Source organism: Benincasa hispida, chromosome 1 (assembly GCF_027475165.1).
Source record: "Benincasa hispida cultivar pf3 chromosome 1, pf3_genome.v1.1, whole genome shotgun sequence".
In the NCBI taxonomy this organism is placed as follows: Eukaryota; Viridiplantae; Streptophyta; class Magnoliopsida; order Cucurbitales; family Cucurbitaceae; genus Benincasa; species Benincasa hispida.
This window is the reverse complement of record NC_143478.1, coordinates 39,901,734-39,925,199: the sequence shown is the minus strand read 5'-3', so window position 1 is coordinate 39,925,199 and position 23,466 is coordinate 39,901,734. Positions and strand designations below refer to the sequence as shown.

The 23,466-nt window shown below is 33.5% G+C and overlaps 2 protein-coding genes across 4 annotated transcripts; one reads left to right on the top strand and one right to left on the bottom strand.

Moving 5' to 3' along the window:
• Positions 1-3,540: 3,540 nt before the first annotated feature.
• Positions 3,541-9,038, top strand: LOC120070318 (Tetratricopeptide repeat (TPR)-like superfamily protein). Of its 3 annotated transcripts, XR_016530493.1 has the most exons (3): positions 3,541-6,478; positions 7,569-7,895; positions 8,298-9,038. XR_016530493.1 is itself a non-coding variant. In XM_039022243.2 (2 exons), the coding sequence occupies exons 1-2, from the start codon at positions 3,846-3,848 to the stop codon at positions 8,383-8,385; spliced, it is 2,721 nt and encodes a 906-aa protein (XP_038878171.1). In that variant the 5' UTR covers positions 3,541-3,845; the 3' UTR covers positions 8,386-9,035. The 3 variants fall into 3 exon arrangements, 2 of the variants coding, with proteins under 2 accessions (XP_038878171.1, XP_038878172.1); XM_039022243.2 differs by lacking the exon at positions 7,569-7,895 and having other exon boundaries at positions 8,298-9,035; XM_039022244.2 differs by lacking the exons at positions 7,569-7,895; positions 8,298-9,038 and having other exon boundaries at positions 3,541-6,635.
• Positions 9,039-20,050: 11,012 nt separating this feature from the next.
• LOC120092202 (zinc finger protein 7-like) lies at positions 20,051-22,008 on the bottom strand. Its single transcript, XM_039050444.2, has 2 exons — positions 21,739-22,008; positions 20,051-21,220 (listed from the first exon to the last, which is right to left on the bottom strand). Exon 2 carries the CDS (start codon positions 21,129-21,131, stop codon positions 20,322-20,324), a length of 810 nt encoding a protein of 269 aa, XP_038906372.1. The 5' UTR covers positions 21,132-21,220; positions 21,739-22,008; the 3' UTR covers positions 20,051-20,321.
• Positions 22,009-23,466: the final 1,458 nt, after the last annotated feature.

The window sequence follows — 23,466 nt, the reverse complement described above, 5'->3', positions numbered from 1 at the left end:
ATAAATAAAAAAAGGCACATACAATATATACCTAAATATATATGTGACACATGTAGCGTGCTAATTAATTAAGGAACGATAAACCTATAATAATATATCGAATCAACTTAAAACAGTTTTTTTATGCACAGACATACATAATAGTATTTACATATCTAACATACCATATATACCTCGGTAAATTAAAACAAAAAATATACCTATTATATATACACTTGGATATTTGTGTCACACATATATATTGAACACCTAAATGTACCCCAATGTTACACGAAATCAATGGATCCATCACTAACCCATAGCAATATTCAGTAAAAAAACACCTACGGTATATAAAGACATTTCTGAACAAGAACTCTAAAGCTAAGGGAAATTCGACTTTTTTCTTCATTTCCATTAACTTTAACAGTTTCAAATCTAGGCATTGCCCTTGTTATATATTAAAAAACAAACCCATTTTTCCACACATTGGCTGAGAAATCCGATCGTCTTCCCCATCGTGTTCACAACTCTCCAATGATAAATAGAGTAAAATTATTAAATTAAATTAGACGAAAACATAGAGCTCCAAAAAATGTAGGGCAAAAACCACTAGGGAGGGTGTCAAGGCCACTAGAAGTGATCGACAACAACGCACGGTGGTGGAGGCAAGGATCATGATCGGAGGATAGCGACAGAATATTGATAATGAAAATGAAAAAAAATGGAAAACTGCCAAGAGTGAAGAAAAAAGAAAGGGACGATGCCGAGGCGAAGAAGAAAATAGTATGAAAAAGATGAAAGACTCATTTATCGTGAATGAATCGATGAAAAAAGATGGAGAAGATGAAACAACGACCTATAGTTAAGGCATTGTTAATCATGGAATATTTAATGAAAATGTTGTTATGAAAAGGAGGGCTCATTAATGACATAAAAACGAATATAATAAAAAAAAATGGTAAAAGTGTCCAAAATTATCCCTAGAAGTCTTGAATGAAAATTTTCAAATTAAAATATATTTATGAAAATATATGGCTCTAACGGGATTTTTTTTTAAAAAAAATCTCTTATTTAAATTTAATATTATCATTAACGTGCATTATTTACTATTTTATATTTTAGGTCTATTATTTTATTAGGTCAATTAAGTAAAAGATAATTCATGGAAAGATTCTAGTGATTGGTCATCGTTAAATAATTATTTTTTTCTTATCAAAAAATCTAATTAAGTTCTAAAGAAATGCCAGGTGAGAGAAATACAATCCCTCGCGAGATCATTATTATAGATAAAGATATGTTATTCTAACTAATGTTATTATGAAAATCATCTAGTTCAAAGATCTTGATATTCATTGTTTTATTATAATATTAGGATTTTATTGTATAATCATAAAGTTAAAGCTTTCTAGGTGGCACATTTCCTTAGTAATATTCCTTCTAGAAAGTTGGAGCAAAAAAAAAAAAAAAAAAAAAAAAAAACTGTCTACAAAGGAGGATTATTGACTTTATCACAATTAGAGATTATTTAGCTTGCCTAGTTCTGATTTATATTACTCTCTACACTATATGTAATTTTTATGTTGCCTCCCTTGTAGGCTCAGTAAATTGTTTTATTCCCATTTCATATGCTTGTGCTAATTGGGAACTTTTTAAATGACGAGAGAGTTTCAATTAAGTATTTCAAATTTGAGAGTTGTTGTGAGATTTTGCAGGATGAAAAACAGTTGCTAAAAATTAGCAAATAAATGTCCATACTCACCCTAAATCACCCAAAACCACGTATAAAAAACGAGTTCCAATTGATGTTTCAAGTTTGAAAGTTGTTGTTAGATAAAAAAAAACTAGCAAACAAAGGTTCATATTCACCCTAAATCACCTAAAACACTTAGAAAAATGTGTCCCATAATCTAAAATGTTTTTTTTTTCAAAAAAAAAAAAAAAAAAAATTCCTAACATCTTGTATACCACCCAAAATCACTTAAAAATAGTTTTTCTGAAAAACAAACCAAAATAAATCCAACCAACAACAATGTTTGTAACTGATCTTAATGGAAAATAAACCCAAACAACAACTTTTGCAACTGATGTCATGAAAAATAAACCCAACAATAATTTTTACAAGTGAGGTCAATTGAGACTAAACCCAACTAACAACAAAATTCACAAGAAGCAAGCTAAAATAAACCCAATGAACTTCTACAAATAAAAAAACTCAATAAAAATTAGGGGTGTTTAGCTTATCAATATGAGTTGAGTTGAGTTATATAATATATCAACTCAATGTTTGGCCTACTAACTTTAAATATTGGTAGAGTTGAGTTGACATATTTTACCAACTCATCCCAACTCTTCATTATTCTAATGTTTTCAATAGCTCCACCTATGACCACTTACAGCGACTATTGTTGTTACATTGCGAGAACCAACTCCGAACTTCGACAACCACCTCCAATGACAACTTCGACGACCAACTCCGTGCTTTGACAACCACCTCGGATGACAACTCCAACGACCAATTCCGAGCCCCAAGAACTACTTTCGCGCGACCAACTCCGACAACCAATTCTAGGCTTCGGCAACCACCTCTAATGACAACTTCAGTAACCCAACTCCTACGATCACCTTCGCGTGACTAACTCCGACGATCAATTTCAAGCTTTAGCAACTACTTTCAATAACAAACTCCGATAACTAACTCTGACAACCAACTCCGATTACAAACTTCTACGAAAATTATCTTCGATGATCAACTTCGAGCGAACAACTTTGACAACTAACTTTGAATTTCGACAACCACCTCCGATAACAAACTCCAGCAACCAACTCCAATGTCACCTTGACCAACTTAAGGCTCTAATTGCGATAGAAAATTATATTTGATAATCTTAAATTATGTTGTAGGGTTGTTAATTACGTAAATAATAGTATTTTGTCTACGTTAAGTGTGATGTTTATACATAGAAATTTGTAAAATATTTTTATTTAATTGAATTCACATATCAAATAAATGTTAAAAATATTTGAAAAAAATATGTAATAGATAACAAAAAAAGTCATCAATGGATATTTTTTTAGTAGAATATTTTCTAGCAAGAATTAGTGAAAAATGAAGAATTGTTCTCTAATGATCCTCAAAATTTGGAGAAATTGAAAGTGAAATTGTTGAAGAAATGTGGTGGCATTATATTGGCTACTAAGATGACGGGAGAGATTCAATTCAAAAAATTCTTGATAGCATAAAAATACATAGCAACAACGAGAGAAAAATAAAAAGAAGAAGATGAAATTAAAAAAAAAATGGAATCAAAAGTTTTATTTTCTCTTTAGTGTCTCAATTTATTTAATCATATTTATGTAAAAGAAAATGTAGTGAATCATTGTTATTCATTATAAAAAAAAAAAAGGTGGGGGTGAAGAAAAGCTTTAAAAAGTAAAAGAAAAAAAATTACAAATCATATTTTATTGAAACAAAATCGGATAAAATTATTAAATTAAAAATTTTCAAAATAAATATAGTAATAATAAAAAGAGATTATTTAAAATTTTAAAAACGTACTAAACATATGAAGTCAATTCTATCCCACGATGGAAGAAATAACTGGACTCACAAATATATGAACCGTTTGAAGGTGCTGCCATTCGAAGTTGCCGCCGCTGGGGAAGAATCGCCGCGTGGAAGGTGCTGTCGAAGAAGAATCGAACGCGAGAGAGAGGCACTGCTCTTCTTTTCCTTCAATTTAGGTTTTATTTAACTAATGGCCATAGGGACATTTTTCCTTCCATTTGTCTTCCCCCCCCACCAAAAAAAAAAAAAAAAAAAAGCTTCTTCCCTCTAAAATGTATCATATTTTTGTCAATTTCCCATGACTTTAGGCTTATCTCTGAGGACCCTTAAAAACCAGGCGAAAATCACTGTTGGAAACGGCAGATTTCGGAGTTCTATACATCAAATCAAACATCCTTTGCATTCCCATGGCTCCCTTGACCATGAATCTTTTACCCTCTTCTCTAAACTCTCCCGCTCACGTTACGCCCACCAACTGTTCGACGAAATTCCCCTTAAAGATATCTCACACTACAATCGTCTTCTCTTCGATTTCTCTCGCAACGATCATAATCGAGAAGCTTTGCATCTCTTCAAGGACCTTCACTCGTCAGGGTTGGCTGTTGATGGGTCCACTCTGTCCTGTGCTTTGAAGGTCTGCGGAGTTTTGTTCGATCAAGTTGTGGGAAGACAGGTGCACTGTCAATCTTTGAAATCTGGGTTTCTGGAAGATGTCAGCGTTGGTACTGCTCTTGTTGATATGTATATGAAAACGGAAGATTTTGAAGATGGCAGAGGAGTCTTTGATGAAATGGGTATAAAAAATGTTGTGTCATGGACTTCATTGATGGCTGGATATGCACGCAATGGGTTGAACGATGAAGCTATACATTTGATTAATCAAATGCAGATGGAGGGTGTGAAGCCAAACGACTTTACTTTTGCAACTGTTCTTGGATCTTTGGCTGATGAGAGTAGGATTGAGGGAGGAGCTCAAGTTCATGCCATGATAGTAAAGAATGGGTTTGAGTTAACCACATCTGTATGCAATTCTTTGACATGTATGTATCTAAAATCTGAAATGGTTGGAGATGCTGAAGCTGTTTTTGATAGTATGCTTGTTAGAGATCCAGTCACTTGGAACATTATGATTGCTGGTTATGCAGCCATTGGGTTTGATTTAGAAGGCTTTGAAATGTTTCATCGAATGAGACTTGCAGGTGTTAAGCTCAGCCATACTGTAATTTGTACTGTTCTAAAGCTATGCTCTCACCAGAGGGAATTGAGTTTCATCAAACAGCTGCATTGTGGGGTGGTGAAAAATGGCTATGAATTTGATCACAATGTCAGAACAGCACTCCTGGTCACTTACAGCAAGTGCAGCTCAGTGGATGAAGCTTTCAAGTTGTTCTCCATGGTGGATGGGGCTCATAATGTTGTAACCTGGACAGCCATGATTGGTGGGTTTGTGCAGAATAACAACAACGAGAAGGCGGTTGATTTATTTCGTCGAATGAATAGGGAAGGCATAAGACCAAACCATTTCACCTACTCCACGGTCCTTGCAGGTAAACCTTCTTCATTACTTGGCCAACTTCATGCACAAATCATTAAAGCTGATTATGAGAAAGTACCTTCAGTAGCTACTGCTCTTTTAGATGCATACATTAAGACGGGGAATGTCGTTGAGAGTGCACAAGTTTTTTATTCTATTGATGCGAAGGATATTGTTGCATGGTCAGCCATGTTAAGCGGTTTAGCTCAAACAGGAGATTTTGAAAAGGCTATGGAAGTATTCATTCAATTGGTGAAAGAGGGAGTGAAACCAAATGAGTACACCTTTTCTAGTGTCATCAATGCATGCTCATCCCCTGCAGCAACAGTAGAACATGGTAAACAAATTCATGCAACTGCAGTGAAATCAGGAAAGAGTAATGCTTTATGTGTAAGCAGTTCTTTGCTCACAATGTACTCCAAAAGAGGTAATATTGAGAGTGCAAATAAGGTTTTCAGTAGACAAGAGGAGAAAGATATAGTTTCATGGAACTCAATGATCACTGGATATGCCCAACATGGTGATGCCAAGAAAGCTCTTGAGGTATTTCAAGTTATGCGAAACCAAGGATTACCAATGGATGATGTAACATTCATTGGAGTTCTTACTGCTTGTACTCATGCAGGCTTAGTGGAAGAAGGTGAAAAGTACTTCAATATTATGATCAATGATTGCCATATTGATCAAACAATAGAGCATTATTCATGCATGGTTGATCTATACAGTCGAGCCGGAATGTTCGACAAAGCTATGGGCATCATGAATGAAATGCCATTTCCTGCTAGTCCAACAATGTGGCGGACTCTGCTGGCGGCCTGTCGTGTTCACCGTAATCTAGAGTTCGGAAAACTTGCTGCAGAAAAGCTCATCTCACTTCAGCCGAACGACTCGGCCGCATATGTCCTGTTATCCAACATCCATGCTGTGGCTGGCAATTGGCAAGAGAGAGCCCAGGTGAGGAAACTGATGGATGATAGGAAGGTGAAGAAGGAAGCTGGGTGCAGCTGGATTGAGGTAAAAAACAGGATTTTCTCATTCTTGGCCGGTGATGTTTCACATCCATTTTCTGATGTTCTTTATGCGAAACTTGAAGAGCTAAGTATTAAGCTAAAAGATATGGGTTATCAGCCAGATACAAATTATGTTCTTCATGATGTAGAAGAGGAACATAAAGAAGCCATTCTCTCTCAACATAGTGAGAGACTAGCAATTGCTTATGGATTGATTGCTCTTCCACCTGGAGCTCCAATTCAGATTGTGAAAAATCTAAGAATTTGTGGAGATTGTCACACTGTAATTGAGTTAATATCGTTGATTGAAGAGAGAGCTTTGATTGTCAGAGATTCAAACCGGTTCCACCATTTCAAAGGAGGAGTTTGCTCTTGTGGGGGTTATTGGTAATTACCATTTTGGGTTAAATTATCATTTTTGTCCCTTTTGTTTTTTTTTTAAATTTTAATCCTTGTACTTTTAATTATTCGATTTTAATCCTAGAATTTCAATAAATCGTCCATAGAGGGCCTAATTCAATTCATTAAAAAAAATAAAATAAAATTGGGGCACTTTCTGATAACCTCCTTTGAGTAGGGGAGACTTTATTATATTGAGAAAATTCTATTTACTTTTGAAGGAAGAGGAAAAGTACCTACCTTCTAAAAGTCCATTTTTCCGAATACAGTGCTTACTAGCCACTCGTATCTAGAATTGAAAAGCCAATAGAAATTTTTTATAAGGGGAAGATCTTGAAGAAGGAAGTCATTTGATTTGTGGAGATTAAGTTGAATGTTTCTTCTCTCCAAAGAACTTGGCAGTTTTTGAGATCATCCTCAGTGTTGCATAGTGTTATTTCTAGTTTGGCATAGATAAATTTGCCCGGTTCTCCCATTGCTGGTCTGAGAGTGCATTTGGGATGGCTCTTGAAAATGATAATTTCTATTTGAAATCACTTTTCTCATTTTAGAAGAATTACTGATCATTTCTAGTGGAATGTTCTTTAGATTTTGAAAATCACTTTTGATTTTCTAACAAGATACCATTCATTAAATTTTTCAAAGTGCTTTGTTAATTTTATATATTATTGAATAAATTAGAGTACATAATTAACCTTTTACAAGGTGAATATAGGGGTGGACAACAAAACCGCTTAAATCGAACCGATTTGCAAAACCAAACCGATTTATAAGAAAAACCGAAAAAATCGGTTCGATGCGGTTCGCGGACTGTTAAAACCGAATTTAAATGGTTCGGTTCGGTTCCAAGTTTGAAAATCGGTTTCTAAATCGAACCGAACTGTTTAAATATAAATATATAAAATATTAATAAAAAGATAAAATATTCCCTTCAGTTCCCTCGTGCTCGTTCGACGTTCGGCGTTCCCCTTTGCTTTCGTTTCTTCTTTAGGGTTTGTTTGTGGCCGTCGCACCTGTGAGTCCGTGAGCCTGATGTCTGAGTCAATTCTTCACTTTCGTTTCTTTCTTTCTTCTTTAGGGTTTGTAGCTACCGCACCCGCCACCCGCAGCCAGCCCGGCGAGCCCGCAGCCGTTATTTGTCAGCCAGCAGTTCAGGCGACTTTCCAGTTCAGTTTGAGTCCATTAGCCAACATTTCAGGCGACTTTCTAGTTCAGTTCGTCTTCGACTTGTCACTCTTCATTTCAGCTTCAGTTTGAGTTCGAGTTCGAGGCTTCATCTTCAAGTTCCAAATCATTTATAGTCTTCATCTTTGAGTTCGAGTCCCAGTCTTCGTCTTCGTCTTCGTTTTCGAGTTCGAAATCGAGGTTTCATCTTCCCTCAGTCCTCATCTGATTTAGATTTCAGGTAAATAAAAAAAATTTGTTAAGTAGCTACTAAAATTGTGTAAATCTTTATCTGTTGAGTGTATCAAAAAATGAGGACGTTAGATCTGATCGGGCATTCAGGCCTATTGAACATAAGGTAGACCTACTGAAATTGTGTAAATCTTTATTTTAGATTAGGGATTTGATATGTTTTAGCACAAAAAGACATAAACTTTAATAGCTAATTAAAAATCATTGGAAAGAGGAGAGATTTGATATTGTTGATGTTGTTGTTGTTGGTTGTTGTTGTGTTTGAACTTTGATCTATCAAATGAATGAAGGATCAACAATTCGTGAATTCAATGAAATATTTGAATTTTTAGTTTAATTAAATGATTTTCTTTGATGGTAATAAGTTTTCTCTCTATTTTTCCCTTTATAGGTACCATCACAATGAGCTTGTGCTTCAGAGATTTTCCATTTTGATTTTGAAGATTTGGATGAAGATGATTCGCAAAGTGTGGATTTAGAAGTTGATATTTACTTACTGGAGCCTTGTGTTAAACGTGAGGATAACTTTGATATCTTAGATTGGTGGAAGGGAAATTCTTCTAGATATAAGATTCTTAGCAAAATTGCACGAAATCTTTTAGCAGTTTCGGTATCCACAGTTGCTTTTGAGTCTGCATTCAGCACTAGTGGGAGAGTAATTGATCCTTTTCGTACCTCATTATCTCCAACCACTATTGAGGCACTTGTGCACAAAACTGGTTACGTTCTGAACAAATTAGCATTGGTTTACGACAATACTTGGAGGAAATTGAAGATGAAGAGGAAGGTTCGTATATTCTAAACATATTTATATATATATTTTAACATATTTATTCATATATTTATTATAGTAACTACTAACAAGTTTATGGTTTGTTTCTTAATCTTTATAACGGGATTGAACGGAGCGGCAAATGCAAAAAATAAGGAGAAGGAGAATCATGATTGACAAGCGAACAAATTTGTTTGTATTGATTGAACTTTTAAAATTCAGCACTAGTGTTTAGCTTGTTATTTGCTTTTATGTGACTTAGACTTTAGTTGTTTGAAATTTGTGTATTGTGTACTTTGGAGAACTTTTTAGTTTTTAACTTTTTATTGTAGTCATTTGGATTGATATGTTTTTATGAGTTATTGTGGATTGATATTTGAGAAATTTGTGTATTGTGTACTTTTGACATGTTCTTATTGTGGATTGATATTTAAATTATGTTTAGAGTATAAAAAAAGAGAATATACAAATTTCAAAAAAATGAACAAGGAAAATAAAAGGCAATTTAAATTATGTAAAAAATTTGTAAAATAACAAAAAAAGGAAGAAGGAAAATAAAAGGCAAGAGAGAGTGGAAGGAAGAAGGAAAATAAATGACAGAAGAAAAAAAAAGTTTAAAAGAGGCAAAAAAAAAAAAAGCGAAACCGATTCATGAAATCAAACCAAAACGAATGGAATCAGTTTGGTTTGAACCACACAAACAGTACGGTTCGGTTCCATGTATAAATAATATCGGTTCGGTTTGGTTTGGTCTCTAAACCAAGCCGAACCGAACCAATTCCACCCCTAGGTGAATAAATAAACATCAAGAAATCACTAAGGGGTCATTTGTTTGGAGGATTTTCTGCATGGAAATTAACACAAACATACAAATCCCATGTTTGTTTTACCATTTTCAATTTCTATCTGGAATAAGTTATTTCCAAGAATCTGTAAGACCCCTAGTTAAGATTATGTGGGGATAATTAGTAGAATATTAGTATGAGTATTAGAAGGAGTAAATTAGCAAATAGTTAGTAAGAGAGTTGGTATTTTTACTATAAACATAAGGAGAATGATTGGAGAAGGGTATGAAGAATGTTGTGGGAATTTCCTTTGGGAAATTGAGGAAGAGGGTAGCCCTCTCCAAAGGCTATGGTATATTGGAGTTTCATTATTGATATTGCAATACAAATCTATCTTTGACAGTTCTTATTTGTTTTTATATTCTTGAGAATTTCCTTGTTAGATGGTATCCTAACAAATTGGTATCACAGTTGTTCTTTCTTGGGTACTGTTTTATTTTTTTAGCAATGGGGGAAGAAGAACCATGGATATGGGATCAAATGCAGAAATGGATGGAAAATTACAAGCGTGAAATATTTGAAAGAGAAATCTGAGAGAAGTTGCAAAAAAAACCGAGGAGAAGAAAAGAAAATGGTTCAAAAAACAATGGAAGAGAGGTTGGATGATATCGATAGAGGCAAGGCTGAGACAAAAGTAATGATATAGACCATTCTTCAACATTTGAAGCTGTTGAATGTTGAAATTCAGAGAATCAAACCTTCAAGTGAAGAAAAACAGGAAAAGTCGATAACGAGAGCCGAATTTGAAACCTACAATGAGCTTACAATTGAAGGCTTATTTATAGAAGGATCTTCCCAAATGTTGAAAGGCATTAATGAAGAAGGGAGGATGAAGGTTCTAGGATGCTCCATTGAGAGGAAATCTACAACAGTGATAGACAAAGGAGAAGGTGAATCCAATGGAACCCTTGGGAACGATGAGAAGATGTCATTGATGGAAGCAAAAGAAATAAAGAAAGTAATGGCAAGCTCCACAAAAGAGGAGAAAACGATAAAAAGGATGTTAACTCGAAATGGAGCAATCGACAAAGAACAAAAACCTGATCGTTCGTATCCACCACTAGCAGTGAAGTGTGAGATGGTCGGAGATAAGGACTTAGGGGAAGTGGAAATGTTGATCAAGAGATGTAGAAGCATCAGAGAGAAGGAAAAAAACATTAATGAGGAGAAGACAGAGAGCCAGATGGTCGAAGAAACAATTGAGGGAGTACTCTTTGAGGAACAAAAAGTCGAACAAACGGGAGGTCAGATGGAAGAAGAGACGATGAGCACTAGTTAGGTTGGTGATAACGTTTCTAGAAAGGTACGAATGCAAGTTTTGTAAAGAGAAATCAATTACACCAATAGAATGTGGGTGACGATGAAGACGTAAGGAAGACGGGAAGTCTTCACGAAGGATGTGACGGAAATTACAGAGGGAGATGTGTAGGATTGCATCAACAGTAGCGGAAGCACAAGGATCATCTAAACATTCAAATTCACTAAATTTGGCAAAATATAAAGTATGCTTTTGTAGAAAAATTGAGTTTCAAGACATACCTCTTGTGAACTTCTTCAAAGCTCCATCTCCAGCTGTTATCTTCTCCATATCTTGTTGTAGACTACCTCAAGATCTTCTCCACTATTCTCTTGGTGCTCTAGATTGAGTTGTAGGACTCAAAACAAGCTTGAATCAAGGGATGAAGGAGAAAAGCTCACTGCTGCAATCTTGTTGAAGAACCTTTCTTCAAACCAGTTTTTCTCTCAAAACTCTATAGATTGCGTGCCCGATTTTCACTCCAATCTCTTCATTATATTGTGAATCAACATACAAAGAGAAGAGTTGCATGAGTTGCAACTCATGCTAGGAGAAGACAAGGCCAAGATGTTGCTTCATGTGTGAGCTACTTCAAATATGGATAATGGAAAAATCCATTTTTCCATTTTGTATTTTTGTTTTCCAATTTTTTCAATTTTATCTTAAAATCAAAATTTTATTTTATAAATCTATTTTGATTTTAAAAATAAAAATTTAATTAATTTCATAAATTAATCATTAAATAAAACTTAATTAATTTAATATCAAATATTAAATTAATTTTAACATATATAGTCCTACTAGGTGATCCTCAAATACTTTAGCCGAGAGGGCCTTCGTAAATGGATTAGCTATGTTTCTTTTGCTGATTCGCTTACAGCAACATACTCAGCTTCCATTGTGGAGTCCGCAATACAACTTTACTTGATGCTTCTCCACACAACTGCTCCTCCATTAAGAGTGAATACTGACCCTGAAATTGATTTCCTCGAATCAATATCGGTCTGAAAGTCAGAATCAGTGTATCTAGTAAGGATCAAATCCTTAGGACCATACATGAGCATATAATCTCTCGTTTTTCGAAGATACTTGAGAATGTTTTTAACAATAGTCCAATGGTCATGATCAAGATTAGATTGAAATCTGCTGACAATTCCTACGACATAGCATATGTCGAGACGAATACACAACATTGCATATATCAAACTCCCAACTGCAGATGCATATGGAATTCTATTCATCTCCTCAACCTCTTGAGGTGTCTTAGGACTTGCTCCTTAGACAAGTGAATTCCACGCTTGAAAGGTAAAGATCCTTTCTTGAAATGACAACTGTAGATGCATATGCATTTTGACTATTTACTCGAACTCGATCTACTCTTATGTCTCCACATAAAGTTCAAGTACTCATACAATAGTCATGAGTTTTAGTTATTGGTTTTAGACTTTCATACAATTTATGAGATCAATAACAAATATATTGATAATAGAAAATGTTTATCATTTTACATACTGCGAGTTTTAGGACATAAAACCCAACAAGACAAACGTCCATGGAAGAAAAAGAGGGCGCAGAGCAGATGCCAATTTCGTGAAGGAAAAAAAATTTACCCACGTGAAGTAGTTTGTGGGGCCGGTTGTTGGAAAACAAGAGCCAACCACTCTAATCTTCATGAAGGTTTTTGGGTGGGATTGCAGGCCCATTTATTTCCTTTTGTTCCAAAGGAACAATATTCATCAAGAAGAGGAGCAGAGACATGTAAGAAGTTGGAACCAGGGATGACAGACTATTAGGATTTTGTAGGGTTGAGTTAAGGATTGGCCCAACCAAACAAGAAGCGGCCCAATATGTTATTTCTCTAATAAATTGACAATGGGTCTTGATTAAGATTAAGCATAAGAGGATTATGGACAACAAGTTGATTTTTATCAATATATTGAATGATATTTATTGTTTAATTAATTAATCTATTAAAATATATAAGATTTTCATGCTTAATTTCATAAATTAAATGCAAAAATAATTTTTATTCATAAAATTCTAATAGCATTTCCTATACACAACCAAACACGGTTATCTTATATTCTCAGACATCTTATTCTTAGGTATCTTACACATCGATAAAATCTTAAAACGAATGGCCTATAAGGTCGTTTGGTTGGAATGTTTTCTGCATAGGAATTGATACTGACATTCAAATCTCAGCTTCGTTTCACAATTTTTAACAGTTTGCCTAGTAATAAACTATTTTTAAACATCCTCATTTTTCACAGATAAGTGTTTTATATTCTCTTCCAGGACTATAAGTTTTTTCTTTTCCCCTCTCCATCTATTTTTTCATTTTTTAAATAATTTCATTTGGAATATAATTAATTAATTAATACTAATTTAACAAAATTAATATGAATATTTATTTTAGTAAAACAACAATAATCTATTAAAATATTTACTTAACTCACTTTTACAATAAAAACTTATTAAATGAATGCAATTATTTTTTTACATAAATTATTAATTAATTAACTAATAATATCTTAAATATATTTAATTAGTAAACTAAGATTAGTTCAATTTAGTTAGTACAAAAATTAATTTTTCAATAGTAATAAATTCTTTTTTTATTTTTTTAATAATCAATCATTTATTTATTGAGACTAATTTTAATTATATCCTTATGACATATAATTATTATTGATTATTTATATTCAGCTAATTATTTATTATGATTAATTTATATTGCTTAATTCATTATTAATATATTATATTCTTAAAACTTTTTTTTAATTTTCTCTATTAACATATCACATTTTTATCTCATTTTTCACTTTTTATATAATATATTATTTATTAGAATATATTTTCTTATATTATTTAATTAAATTCAAAATTAGTAATGTTGAACTTAATTAATTATTAAAATGATTAAATATTAAATTATAATTAATATGACGTTTCTTGAATATATTAATTGGTTGATTTTAATTATAAACTACTCAATTTTTAAATACTTATAACTAAAATTATCATTGATTTTTAATTAATTATTTTTTAACAATATATTGAATGATATTTATTGATTAATTAGTTAATCTATTAAAATTATATAAGATTTCTATGCTTATTTCATCAATTAAATACAAGCATATTTTTTGTTCATAAACTTGTGATAGCATTTCTAATGCACAATCAAACACAATCATCTTTGATTTATAAACATCCTATTCCTAGGTATCCTATTCTCAAGTATCTATCAAACCTTAAATCAAACGACTCCTAAAGGAAAATACCCTAGAAGGAAAATAATAATTAGGAATAAACCCTAATTTCCTTTAACACCATCCCACAAACTCGAGGTGGTAGAATGATGAACAACTTGAGTTTGGAACTTTTGAATCAAATCAGAAGATTTGTGATAGAAACAGAAACCCACGAAGAACGAAAACACAAAATACGTTGGAAACATAAACCCACGAAAAACAAAAACAAACTTCTTGACTAAAAACAAAGATTCTCATAGAGAGATTGATAACAAAATTTGTGAAGAACTTCTAGGCTGAAAACCAAGATCCTCATAGAGAGATCTACAACCAACTAATTGAAAACGGAACATAAATCCGCAAACGCAAATCTAGTTGAAACTGAAACCTACGAACGAAGAAACCAAGTCTCCACGAGCTTAATAAATAGACCACGACTGAATCATAACGAGCAATTAGATCTCTGCGAACCAAAGATGAACCAGCCTAGTTGAACTGAACCAAGTGTCTGAATCGAAGTGATATGACCAAAATGGAATTGAACCGGACCGAACTGGTTGGAAAAAGAAATAGAACCGGCTTAAATAAACAGAATCGGCTGATGGTTGTATGGAAGGGCACGTGAACACAAATTGAAATAAGAGACCTCTGGCCCGTGTGTTCAAGTGGATTTGGACGACATGGATTGGAACCTGCAGCTGGGCGGCATGAACGAAGTAGCAGAGATGGTCGACAGTTGCAGTGGATTTCGGCGAAGACGAATCTGCGAGTAGATCTGGGTGACGGAAAGACGGATCTGAGCGCACAAGGGACCTGGTCGATAGTGATAGAGAACCTACGACGGTAGACAGATGGAGGACGGGCAAGGTAACGCAGCAGAGGACAAACGACAGAGGATTACGTTTGTAATTGCGGTGGAAGGTTGCTGATTTCGTCTGCGAGGTGGAGAACAGGTAGAAACAAGACAGAGAAGCTTCAAATTGGAGACGAATCTAGGCGGCATAATTATTTGTGGATATGAGAATAGAGTACCCACAAATAGTGACTATCTGGTACATGAACAATAGAGACTATCTTGGCTGGGGTAAACAACGGCTAAACCAAATAAAATCCTAATAAACTCATTGCTATGATACATGTTAATTTTATATATTGAATAAATGAGAGTATGAATAAATAGACATCAAGAAATCACAAAAAAAAAATACATAAATGAAAAATACTCAAAAAAATAATAATAATGGAAATTAATAATTAGGAATAAACCCTAATTTCCTTTAACATGCTTATAATAAGCTAAAAGAATCTTTCCAAATTCATCTTAATGACCTTGGAAAGATAATCATTGGTGGTGTGATTCAAGTTGCTTTCATGAAGGCTGGGTTTGAATCATTGTTGGTGCCATTCAAATCTTTTTTATTTCTCGAGACCTAATGTGGACAATATTGAAGCCAATTAGTAGGACGGGTAGTTGACATTTATATGATAACAACTAGATTATGGGTGTGAATTGCAAACTTGAAAAGATGGAAAGATGGGCTGGTTTCGTGGGGTGTAGTATCAACTTCTTTCCCTCTTCTTATCTAGGTCTTCTTCTTGGATAACCCTAGAATGGTTTCTTTTTGGAATCTGGTAGTGGACAAGGTTAGGAAGAGATTGGCTTCGTGGAAGAGAAGCTTCTTAAAGCAGTAGACTTACCTTTATTAGGTTCATCTGTGTTTAGTGGTATTCCAGTATACTATTCGGGTTGTAAAAGTATAGACAAGCTTATGAGGGATTTCCTCTAAGAACAGAAAGATGAAAGTAAAGGAGCCCCTTGGAAAATTTGTGAACAGGAGAGGGATTGAGCTAGGAAATTTAAGGACTCATGTAAAGCCCTCTGTTGCCTATTGAATTGAATGATGAATAATGAAGAATAAAGTACTCTATTTATGACAAATTTCTTGGTGAGAACCAAAGTTGAACGCATGGATTTTGTACTAACTAATTGTTGAACTTAATATGATGGATGCAAATACAAGTTTATCAAATTAATGCATTGAAGTATGTGTTTATACAACTAAAATACTAAGTTAATTACAAGCCATAGGTGGAATGGAGGGGAGTGAACGTGGAGAAGTTATGGAAGTGTGATGTGTTGAAGATGGTACTGCGTGGAAAGTGTGAATTGTGAAGGAGATGCGTCGAATGATGGAAGTGATGATGTTAGTGACATGCAATCACAGTCAAAGGACCGTGCGTGAAAGTGAAGGAAACTAATTGATAAAGTATGGTTGAGAAAGATTACCAATATTTTCCTAAGTAATGCATAAGTATGTGTTCATGTCATTAACTCTTAAAATGAATAACTCACATCGATGTTTTTAAGCCACATTACCCTATCTCTAGGATGCATATTCAAGTTAATGTTAGACAAAAGGTACAAATCACTAGTATGGCTATCGAAATTGTGAGCATTGGTATGAAGGTTCTAGATCAAAGTGGTAGTATCTAAAGACCCTTAGCTATTGTTCTCGAGAAATGACCCGATCTGGCCCATTCCTTGAAACAAGTTTTTATGGGATCCCTATATACCAAAATTTTGACTTCTGGTGCCGGTGAACAAATAATCATTGAGTCCTCCTCTTTCCAGAAAACACATACTAAAGAGACCCGTCAACAATTAACTTTATCTCTAAAGCTATTTATTTCCTTATTTAATGAAATCTACAATCACTTACTCTCTCAATAAGTTGATTATTTCTACTTAAACTGATTTGTCAAATGGATTCAAGCAATGTATTGAATACATATTAAACAAGGTGATCTTTGACTTATGTAAAATTAGTGAAAATGTCGATTTGGCTTTCTCAACCCATTAGAAATTTAGTTGCTCATGGTGAAGAAAAGAGAAAGCATGGATGAATGAGAGATGTGGAAATCATATTTATATTAAGAAATATGAGTTTTTCAATCTCAAATATCTTAATACAAACTGAAATAACAAAAAAAAAAAAAATGGAATAAAGATTAGACTATAATGTCTTGTTTCTTTGGCTGCTTCAATGGTGGTTGCTATGAAAGATGGTGTGCTCTCTGACTTTTTCAGTGAAAAAGACCAAGCTCTTGCTCATAATTCTTCAATGAAAAGCTTGAGGTTAAAGACAATGATGGAAATGGGGAGAAATTTGGGTAAATTTTCAATCAATTCTTGGTAGAAAATTCAACAGTTGTATTGAAGTTTACTGGCCTATTTAGAGGCATCAAAAGAATGTTCTTTGCTTCTTTTTAATGATTGTCAGGCACCTTTGCTTTTAATTCTATGTTCTGCTGCGCCGAATAATTGCGTCATAGATTTATTGGTTCTAGCGAGACTATCTCAAATCAGCTATCAACATGGACTTTGATTTGACTGCCACTGCCATGCATTTGTCGTTTTCTTCTCTTCATGATTCTTTCGATGCATGGTTCTTTGTGCGTTCAAGTTGGGCTTGATTTGAACTCTTTATGCGTCCATGACTGCAGCTTTCGTTTCCTTGGTTGATTTTTACTTCTTTTCATACAAATCTTGCATTTGAAAATGTTAAATTTTATAATTTTCAAGATAATGAGTTGTATAAATGCATGACCACAAAACTTAATTATTTACATGAATTTCATTTCAAGTTAATGTATTTTCTCATGAATTTCTCTAATTATTCTAAATAAAGAGCTACAATGATTTATATTTCAACAAGTTATCACCCTTCCGGTGGAATTGCTTTTGCATTTCCCCCTTGATTGTAGCTAGCAGCCTAGCTGTGGCGAAGGACAATTGTAAGTATGAGACTCACACTTGAGTGGCTGTCGGGCGAGTTTAAAGACGCACAAACTTCGATATTTATTTCGAGGTCCCTTCTTTTTCCCCTCTTGTCCATTGCATTCTGCCGTTCCTCCTTAAAAAAACCGTTTTGTGGATAATATCTTAGGTTGGTCTGAGAGCTCCATTTCTTTTTCGTTTAGGTTCGGTCGTCCTTCGACCGATAGGAAACAACAAATATTATGCCTGGATGCTGGTTTTAGGGACCGGAAGCCTCCTGTCTCTGGGGGCTTCTCATGCAGCTCCTTTTGTTGTTTATTTTGCAGGCCTCTTGACGGTGATCCATCCTATTTGTCCTGGAACAGAAATGCAGCAGGGCAGGTAAATTAACCATCTATTCTGCACCAAATTCACTTCTAAATGGCCTGCTTTATTTTTCTCGTTGCTTGGACTTCGGTTTATATAGTATATTTTTGGACCATGTCTTGTTCACAAATTTCCCAAATGAAATGATTCTATGTAAGCTTCAATGCGAAGATGGGAACTAAAGTTTATAATCCCTTCTTTTGTTGAAAAAGGCTGAGAGGAGGGTGATATTGTAAGGGAGAGAAAATTTATATACGATCGTTCATTTTGGATTGATTTTTTAAGTGTTTAAAAAATGTACTTAGATTGTCAATCCAATAAGACTCTTCTTGAATTCGAGTGTTTGACCTTTTAATTCAAGTGTCTGCTCAACTTCAACAACTCTACAGAGACGAAGAACCAAACTTTAACGTAACTCTATCTAAAGTCCAAAATAAAAATAATATATTTTTGTTAACTCCATTTAAATAATGTTGAACCAGTGTATTTCATTGAATAAAATATAAAATATTCAAGTAATTGGGTTTGTTATCTAGATTCACTTGCTGTATTAATTCTGGATTAAATCACTTTTGGTCTTATAAATTTACTCCCTAAATTCTTTATATTTTTACTGATGTAAATATAGTTTTCAACTTTTCAATTGGTAAAAGTTTACTTCTTACCATGATAAATATAATTAGTTTTGTCGATTCTTATTACATAACAATCTTTATAGTTTATAAACACATTTGATTTTCTATTTAATTTATTAATCTACATGTGTAAGAAATTTTATTAAATTTTAATGATATTTTACATAACATGGACTACAAATAGTAAAGTATATAGTTTAAATTGTTGTTATTTATTAAAATCTTGAGAGTGAAATGGATACAAATTAAATTTTAGAAGCTAAATTGTTACTTCATTCAAGGACTAAAAGAATTTTTTTAAAAAATTTTTTTTTGTTTACTCTTGATTTGTTTATATATGCACCAAAGTTTAGGGCATGTTTGGGAGTAGTTTTAGAAAGGTTAAAATCACTTTGGTCATATTTTAAATTACTTTGAAATATGCTTTTAATAAGTCAAAGTCAATTTTGTTGGTATGAAATTACATTTAAAAGTATAAATTAAATTGATTTGAAATGATTAAAGACAAATTTAAAAGTGATTTTTAAATGTGACAAGTGGTTTTCACCATTTTAAAATCACTCACACTTATACGGGTATAAATTGGTTAAAGATTTTTTTTTTTTATTTTTTATGGGTAAAGAAATGGAAAGTATGAATCAGATGCAATCTAATTCATTGTTTTTTTTGGTTAATATCTTGATTATATCTAATCCATTAAAAAGTTTTTTTAAAAAATCTCTACAACCCAAAATCAAATCCATCCTTTATTTATTTTTCATGATGTGCTTAATCAACTAGCATATATTTCATGGGCATTATCATATCACCATAAAGAACTAAATAAATTTAGAATAAAACTTTAAATTAGTTTTTGAATATCATAAAGATCTGAGTCAGTAACCACTAACCATTCTGATAGAACCTGAAATTCATCTAGCAAAAGGGTCCAAGTAAAGTCAATGACTAACTCCACTAGTCACCTCAATGATCATAAGTTTAGATTGAGTTTAAAATGATTATGAAAGTAAAAGCTCTAAGTAAAGCACCTTTTGAATGTAAGCTTTTTTCCATTTACTACTTTTTAGAAGGTTCAAAAGCACTTTTTCTATAAGTTTTTTTCCCCCTTTTAAAAAGAAAAGCAATCTTCAAATATTTATGTCCAACTGAGTTTCAAATAGAAAGAAAGGTAAAATCAAATGAAATGAAAAAGAGTGGATAAAATCTTACAGCACTTGCATTACTATAAGATAAGAGGATGCTTATGGCATATGAAAGAGTAGAAAGCAAGAAAATGCTTCTACATGAGTCTTTCTGAAGCAAGGAAAATTACTTATAGCAAACCCACAGCAAAAGACTGATATAACAAGTACTTGAAATGGGAAAGTTAAGTTTTGTTTGATTGAAACTTACAACAGTAGACCACCATTTCTCACTCAATGTACAGATAGAGAAAGCAGAAATAGTGATGATATGGACCCTTAGATTAGAGTTTAAGTGTGAGATCAGGGGTCGAGTCTTCTACGTCCTCCGACGATGTCTTATCTGCTGAGCTTATGCTTGAAATACCAGTCAATACGAAACTTGGTCGAGTTAGTTCATGAGTGTTTCTAGTTTCTACCATTGGACGAAAACTACCTGGCCACATAACTTCTGCTTCGTCGTCCTCCAAGAAAATCGGCATGCCTAGATATCCCGGTCCCGGTTCGAATCTAGCACTGCTTCTAATTTCAGTAGGCTTCATTGGTGCAGCGATTCCATGGAGCAATGAAGAGTGTGCTTTAATCCCTAAGGACTTAAATGATGAGCCTTTCAATGGTAAAGATGCTAAACTTGCATATCTTTCAGCTAGAATCCCCATACGCATCGCCCGTTTCGCCAACGTTCGCTCGCGCTTATGTGCATTTTGGTGGCCACCGAGAGCTTGTGAACTAAAGAACTTGCGTTGACAGTAGTTACAAGAAAACACTCTTGGGACAGCCATTGTTGCAGTGTTGTAACATGCTGTAGGTTCATTACTACTCTGATCACTTGTGCTTGACAATGAAAATCCTGTCGAATCGGGCCGTGTTTCGTGATCTTCGATGTTAAAGTTGAGAGTCAAGTCGAGGCAAACCGACTCAAATCCTGATTGAGCAGCAGCAAGATTGTGGTTAGCAGAGTTAGTTATGAGGCTATTATCATTAGAATTTTCATGGAGTGGAGAAATGTAGTTGGAAGAAGCAACTTGGCTACTAATGTCAGAATCATTTGCCAAACAAGAAGGCTCCTTTTCAAGGTCAAGAAATGGTTTCATTATTGAGTGCTGTTGGTAGAAATCAGAAGCTATACTTTTACATCTACACAAGCTCAAAATTAGCTATCAATATCACCCCCAACTGCCTCCTGTCAAATGTTCAACAAGATACATATCAGCATTATTTTTCTGGCTTTACTCAAGAAACTATCACATCCCATGAATGCCAAAATCAAGTGATCTCTATGAATTTAGTTCATTTTTCATCTTATGAACAAAGATATCAAAGTTACTTAAAGAGAGTGCTGAATGTTTTAGAACTCTTCTCTGAAATATAGATATAAACAGTTTGCTGAAAAGGGGTCAAGATAGAGAGTTCATAAAAATCCAATCCCAAGGGGAAAAAACATGAAATATGATGTGAACTGTAAAGTTCATGATGGTAAATTTACAATCTAAGAACCAAAAAGGGGAAGAGAGAGGAAAAACAAAGTAGCTAATCACTTGATAATCTTTCTTCTTATAAAGACATAACAAAAACAGAGGCCTAGAGATCAAAACCAGAAAAAAACAAACTTTTGATAGGAGAAGAAGAGAATAAACTGTTCTTAATCTGCAATCTCAGCAAGAAAATGGAAAATAGGAGAAACATGGGGGAGATTCATACCATTTCAAGATGAAGATAAACAAGCAGAAGGAACCCAAGTAGCCAACTGCAGATTCTTGAACAAATTGTTGTGAAGCATGAAGAGAGAGGAGAAGATTGAAGGCAAATAAGAGATGGGAAGTGGGGAAAGAGGATGAAGAGAGAGATTTGAGATGGTGGGTTAATTATTGATGTTGTTTAATTATGGGAAATGGATAAAGCAATTAAGGATCTCAGTTTTGAGAATCACATTTGGAGTCAAGATCAAGTGGCTGATTTGTTTAGGAACTCATAGTCTACTTCTCAGCTTCTGCTTTTATGTCAAAAACTCATGTCTCTGATCCAGAGTTAAAGTATGAAGGCAAGAAACAAAAAACCAAAAATGTTATCAAACGAGTCCTAACATATAATTTGATTTTTTCGTCTCCAACCATTTTTCAAAAACTGAAAACAAGAAACAACAATGTCATCCAACAGAAAATAGTGCTAACTAGTTGACGTGTAAATTATATCTTAAGCTCGAGAAAAGGCGAAGCTTAATCTAAAATAAAACCATAGTTATATAAAGCAAAGGTGTGTTTTTCAAACGAGTCCTAACACATAACTTGAGTTTGTCGTTTCCAACCGTTTCGCAAGAATCGAAAACAAGAAACAACAACGTTATCAAACCGGACATATATAATTAATCAATCTTAAAAAGATTGCAACTATCTAACTAGTTGTGTACATGTGTAAATTATATCTTAAGCTCAAGAAAAGTAGAAGCTTAATCTAAAATAAAACTATATATAAATGTAAAGCAAAGGTGGATTTATTCTTTAGCTAAAAAGCAAGTCATATCAAATCTAGAAATGCTCCCTAATGTCAATAGTCACTAACACAATTGACCAATGTAACTCCAAATTTTTGGGATCAAAAACAGAAAATGAATACACAAAACTAAAGCAAAACCCCACATTTGAATTAGTTGAATTCATTAATAGTGGGATGTAATATTGGAAGCCTCTTGTTCCAATATTTTTTTTTTTTAAAAAAAACAGAAATAAGCTATAAAGGCAAGGCTATTAAGTAGGCACTAAAAGGCCTAAGCACATGTTTAAAGAGGATTCCTTCTTTTCTTTTGTAGAACCCATACAAACAAAAAAGAAAAAAAAAATTGAAACTTTCATTGGTTCTCGATATATATATATATATATTATATTATATTTTTGAAGTTAGGCAAACACTCTCAACTGAATGCTAACTTCGATTCTCTCGTATCATAATCTTCCACGTGAGTTTGAGCATATCTGATTGATCCATTCTATAATCAAACAAAAGGGAATGATCTATAACAAAAGAAAAAGGCCTCAACTCAATGAAACAGTGTTGCCTTTCTCGAGAGTACTGAATATTACTTTTATAATAAGAATGTCAAATTACAAATTTAGGGTATGTGGTTTGAAGAAGGTTAGAATTTGATATTCTTTGATCTAACCCTCGTAAAGAGTTTCGAGCGTTGCCATTTCAAATGTGTTACAAGTTTTTGAGGTTGAAATTTAAACGTTCATCAAACTACCCTTACATTTTATCTTTCACAAGTTGTACTGTTATGTTTAAACTTTTCATAATTGTTTCAAAACTACTCATGGAGTATAAAATATTTTGGGATTTTGATTGAAAAATTGTGACATGAAATGAAACAGTGTGGTGATGGCCTAGAATGAAAGTTTAGATCGTCACACTATTCTAAGTCACTGGCAAACTGTT

Coding starts and splice junctions, on each gene's coding strand:
- LOC120092202 (XM_039050444.2), bottom strand. CDS start 21,131: ATGAAACCATTTCTTGACCTTGAAAAGGAGCCTTCTTGTTTGGCAAAT.
- LOC120070318 (XM_039022243.2), top strand. CDS start 3,846: ATGACTTTAGGCTTATCTCTGAGGACCCTTAAAAACCAGGCGAAAATC. Junction 6,479..8,297: donor TGCTCTTGTGGGGGTTATTG/GTAATTACCATT, acceptor TTCCCTTTATAG/GTACCATCACAATGAGCTTG.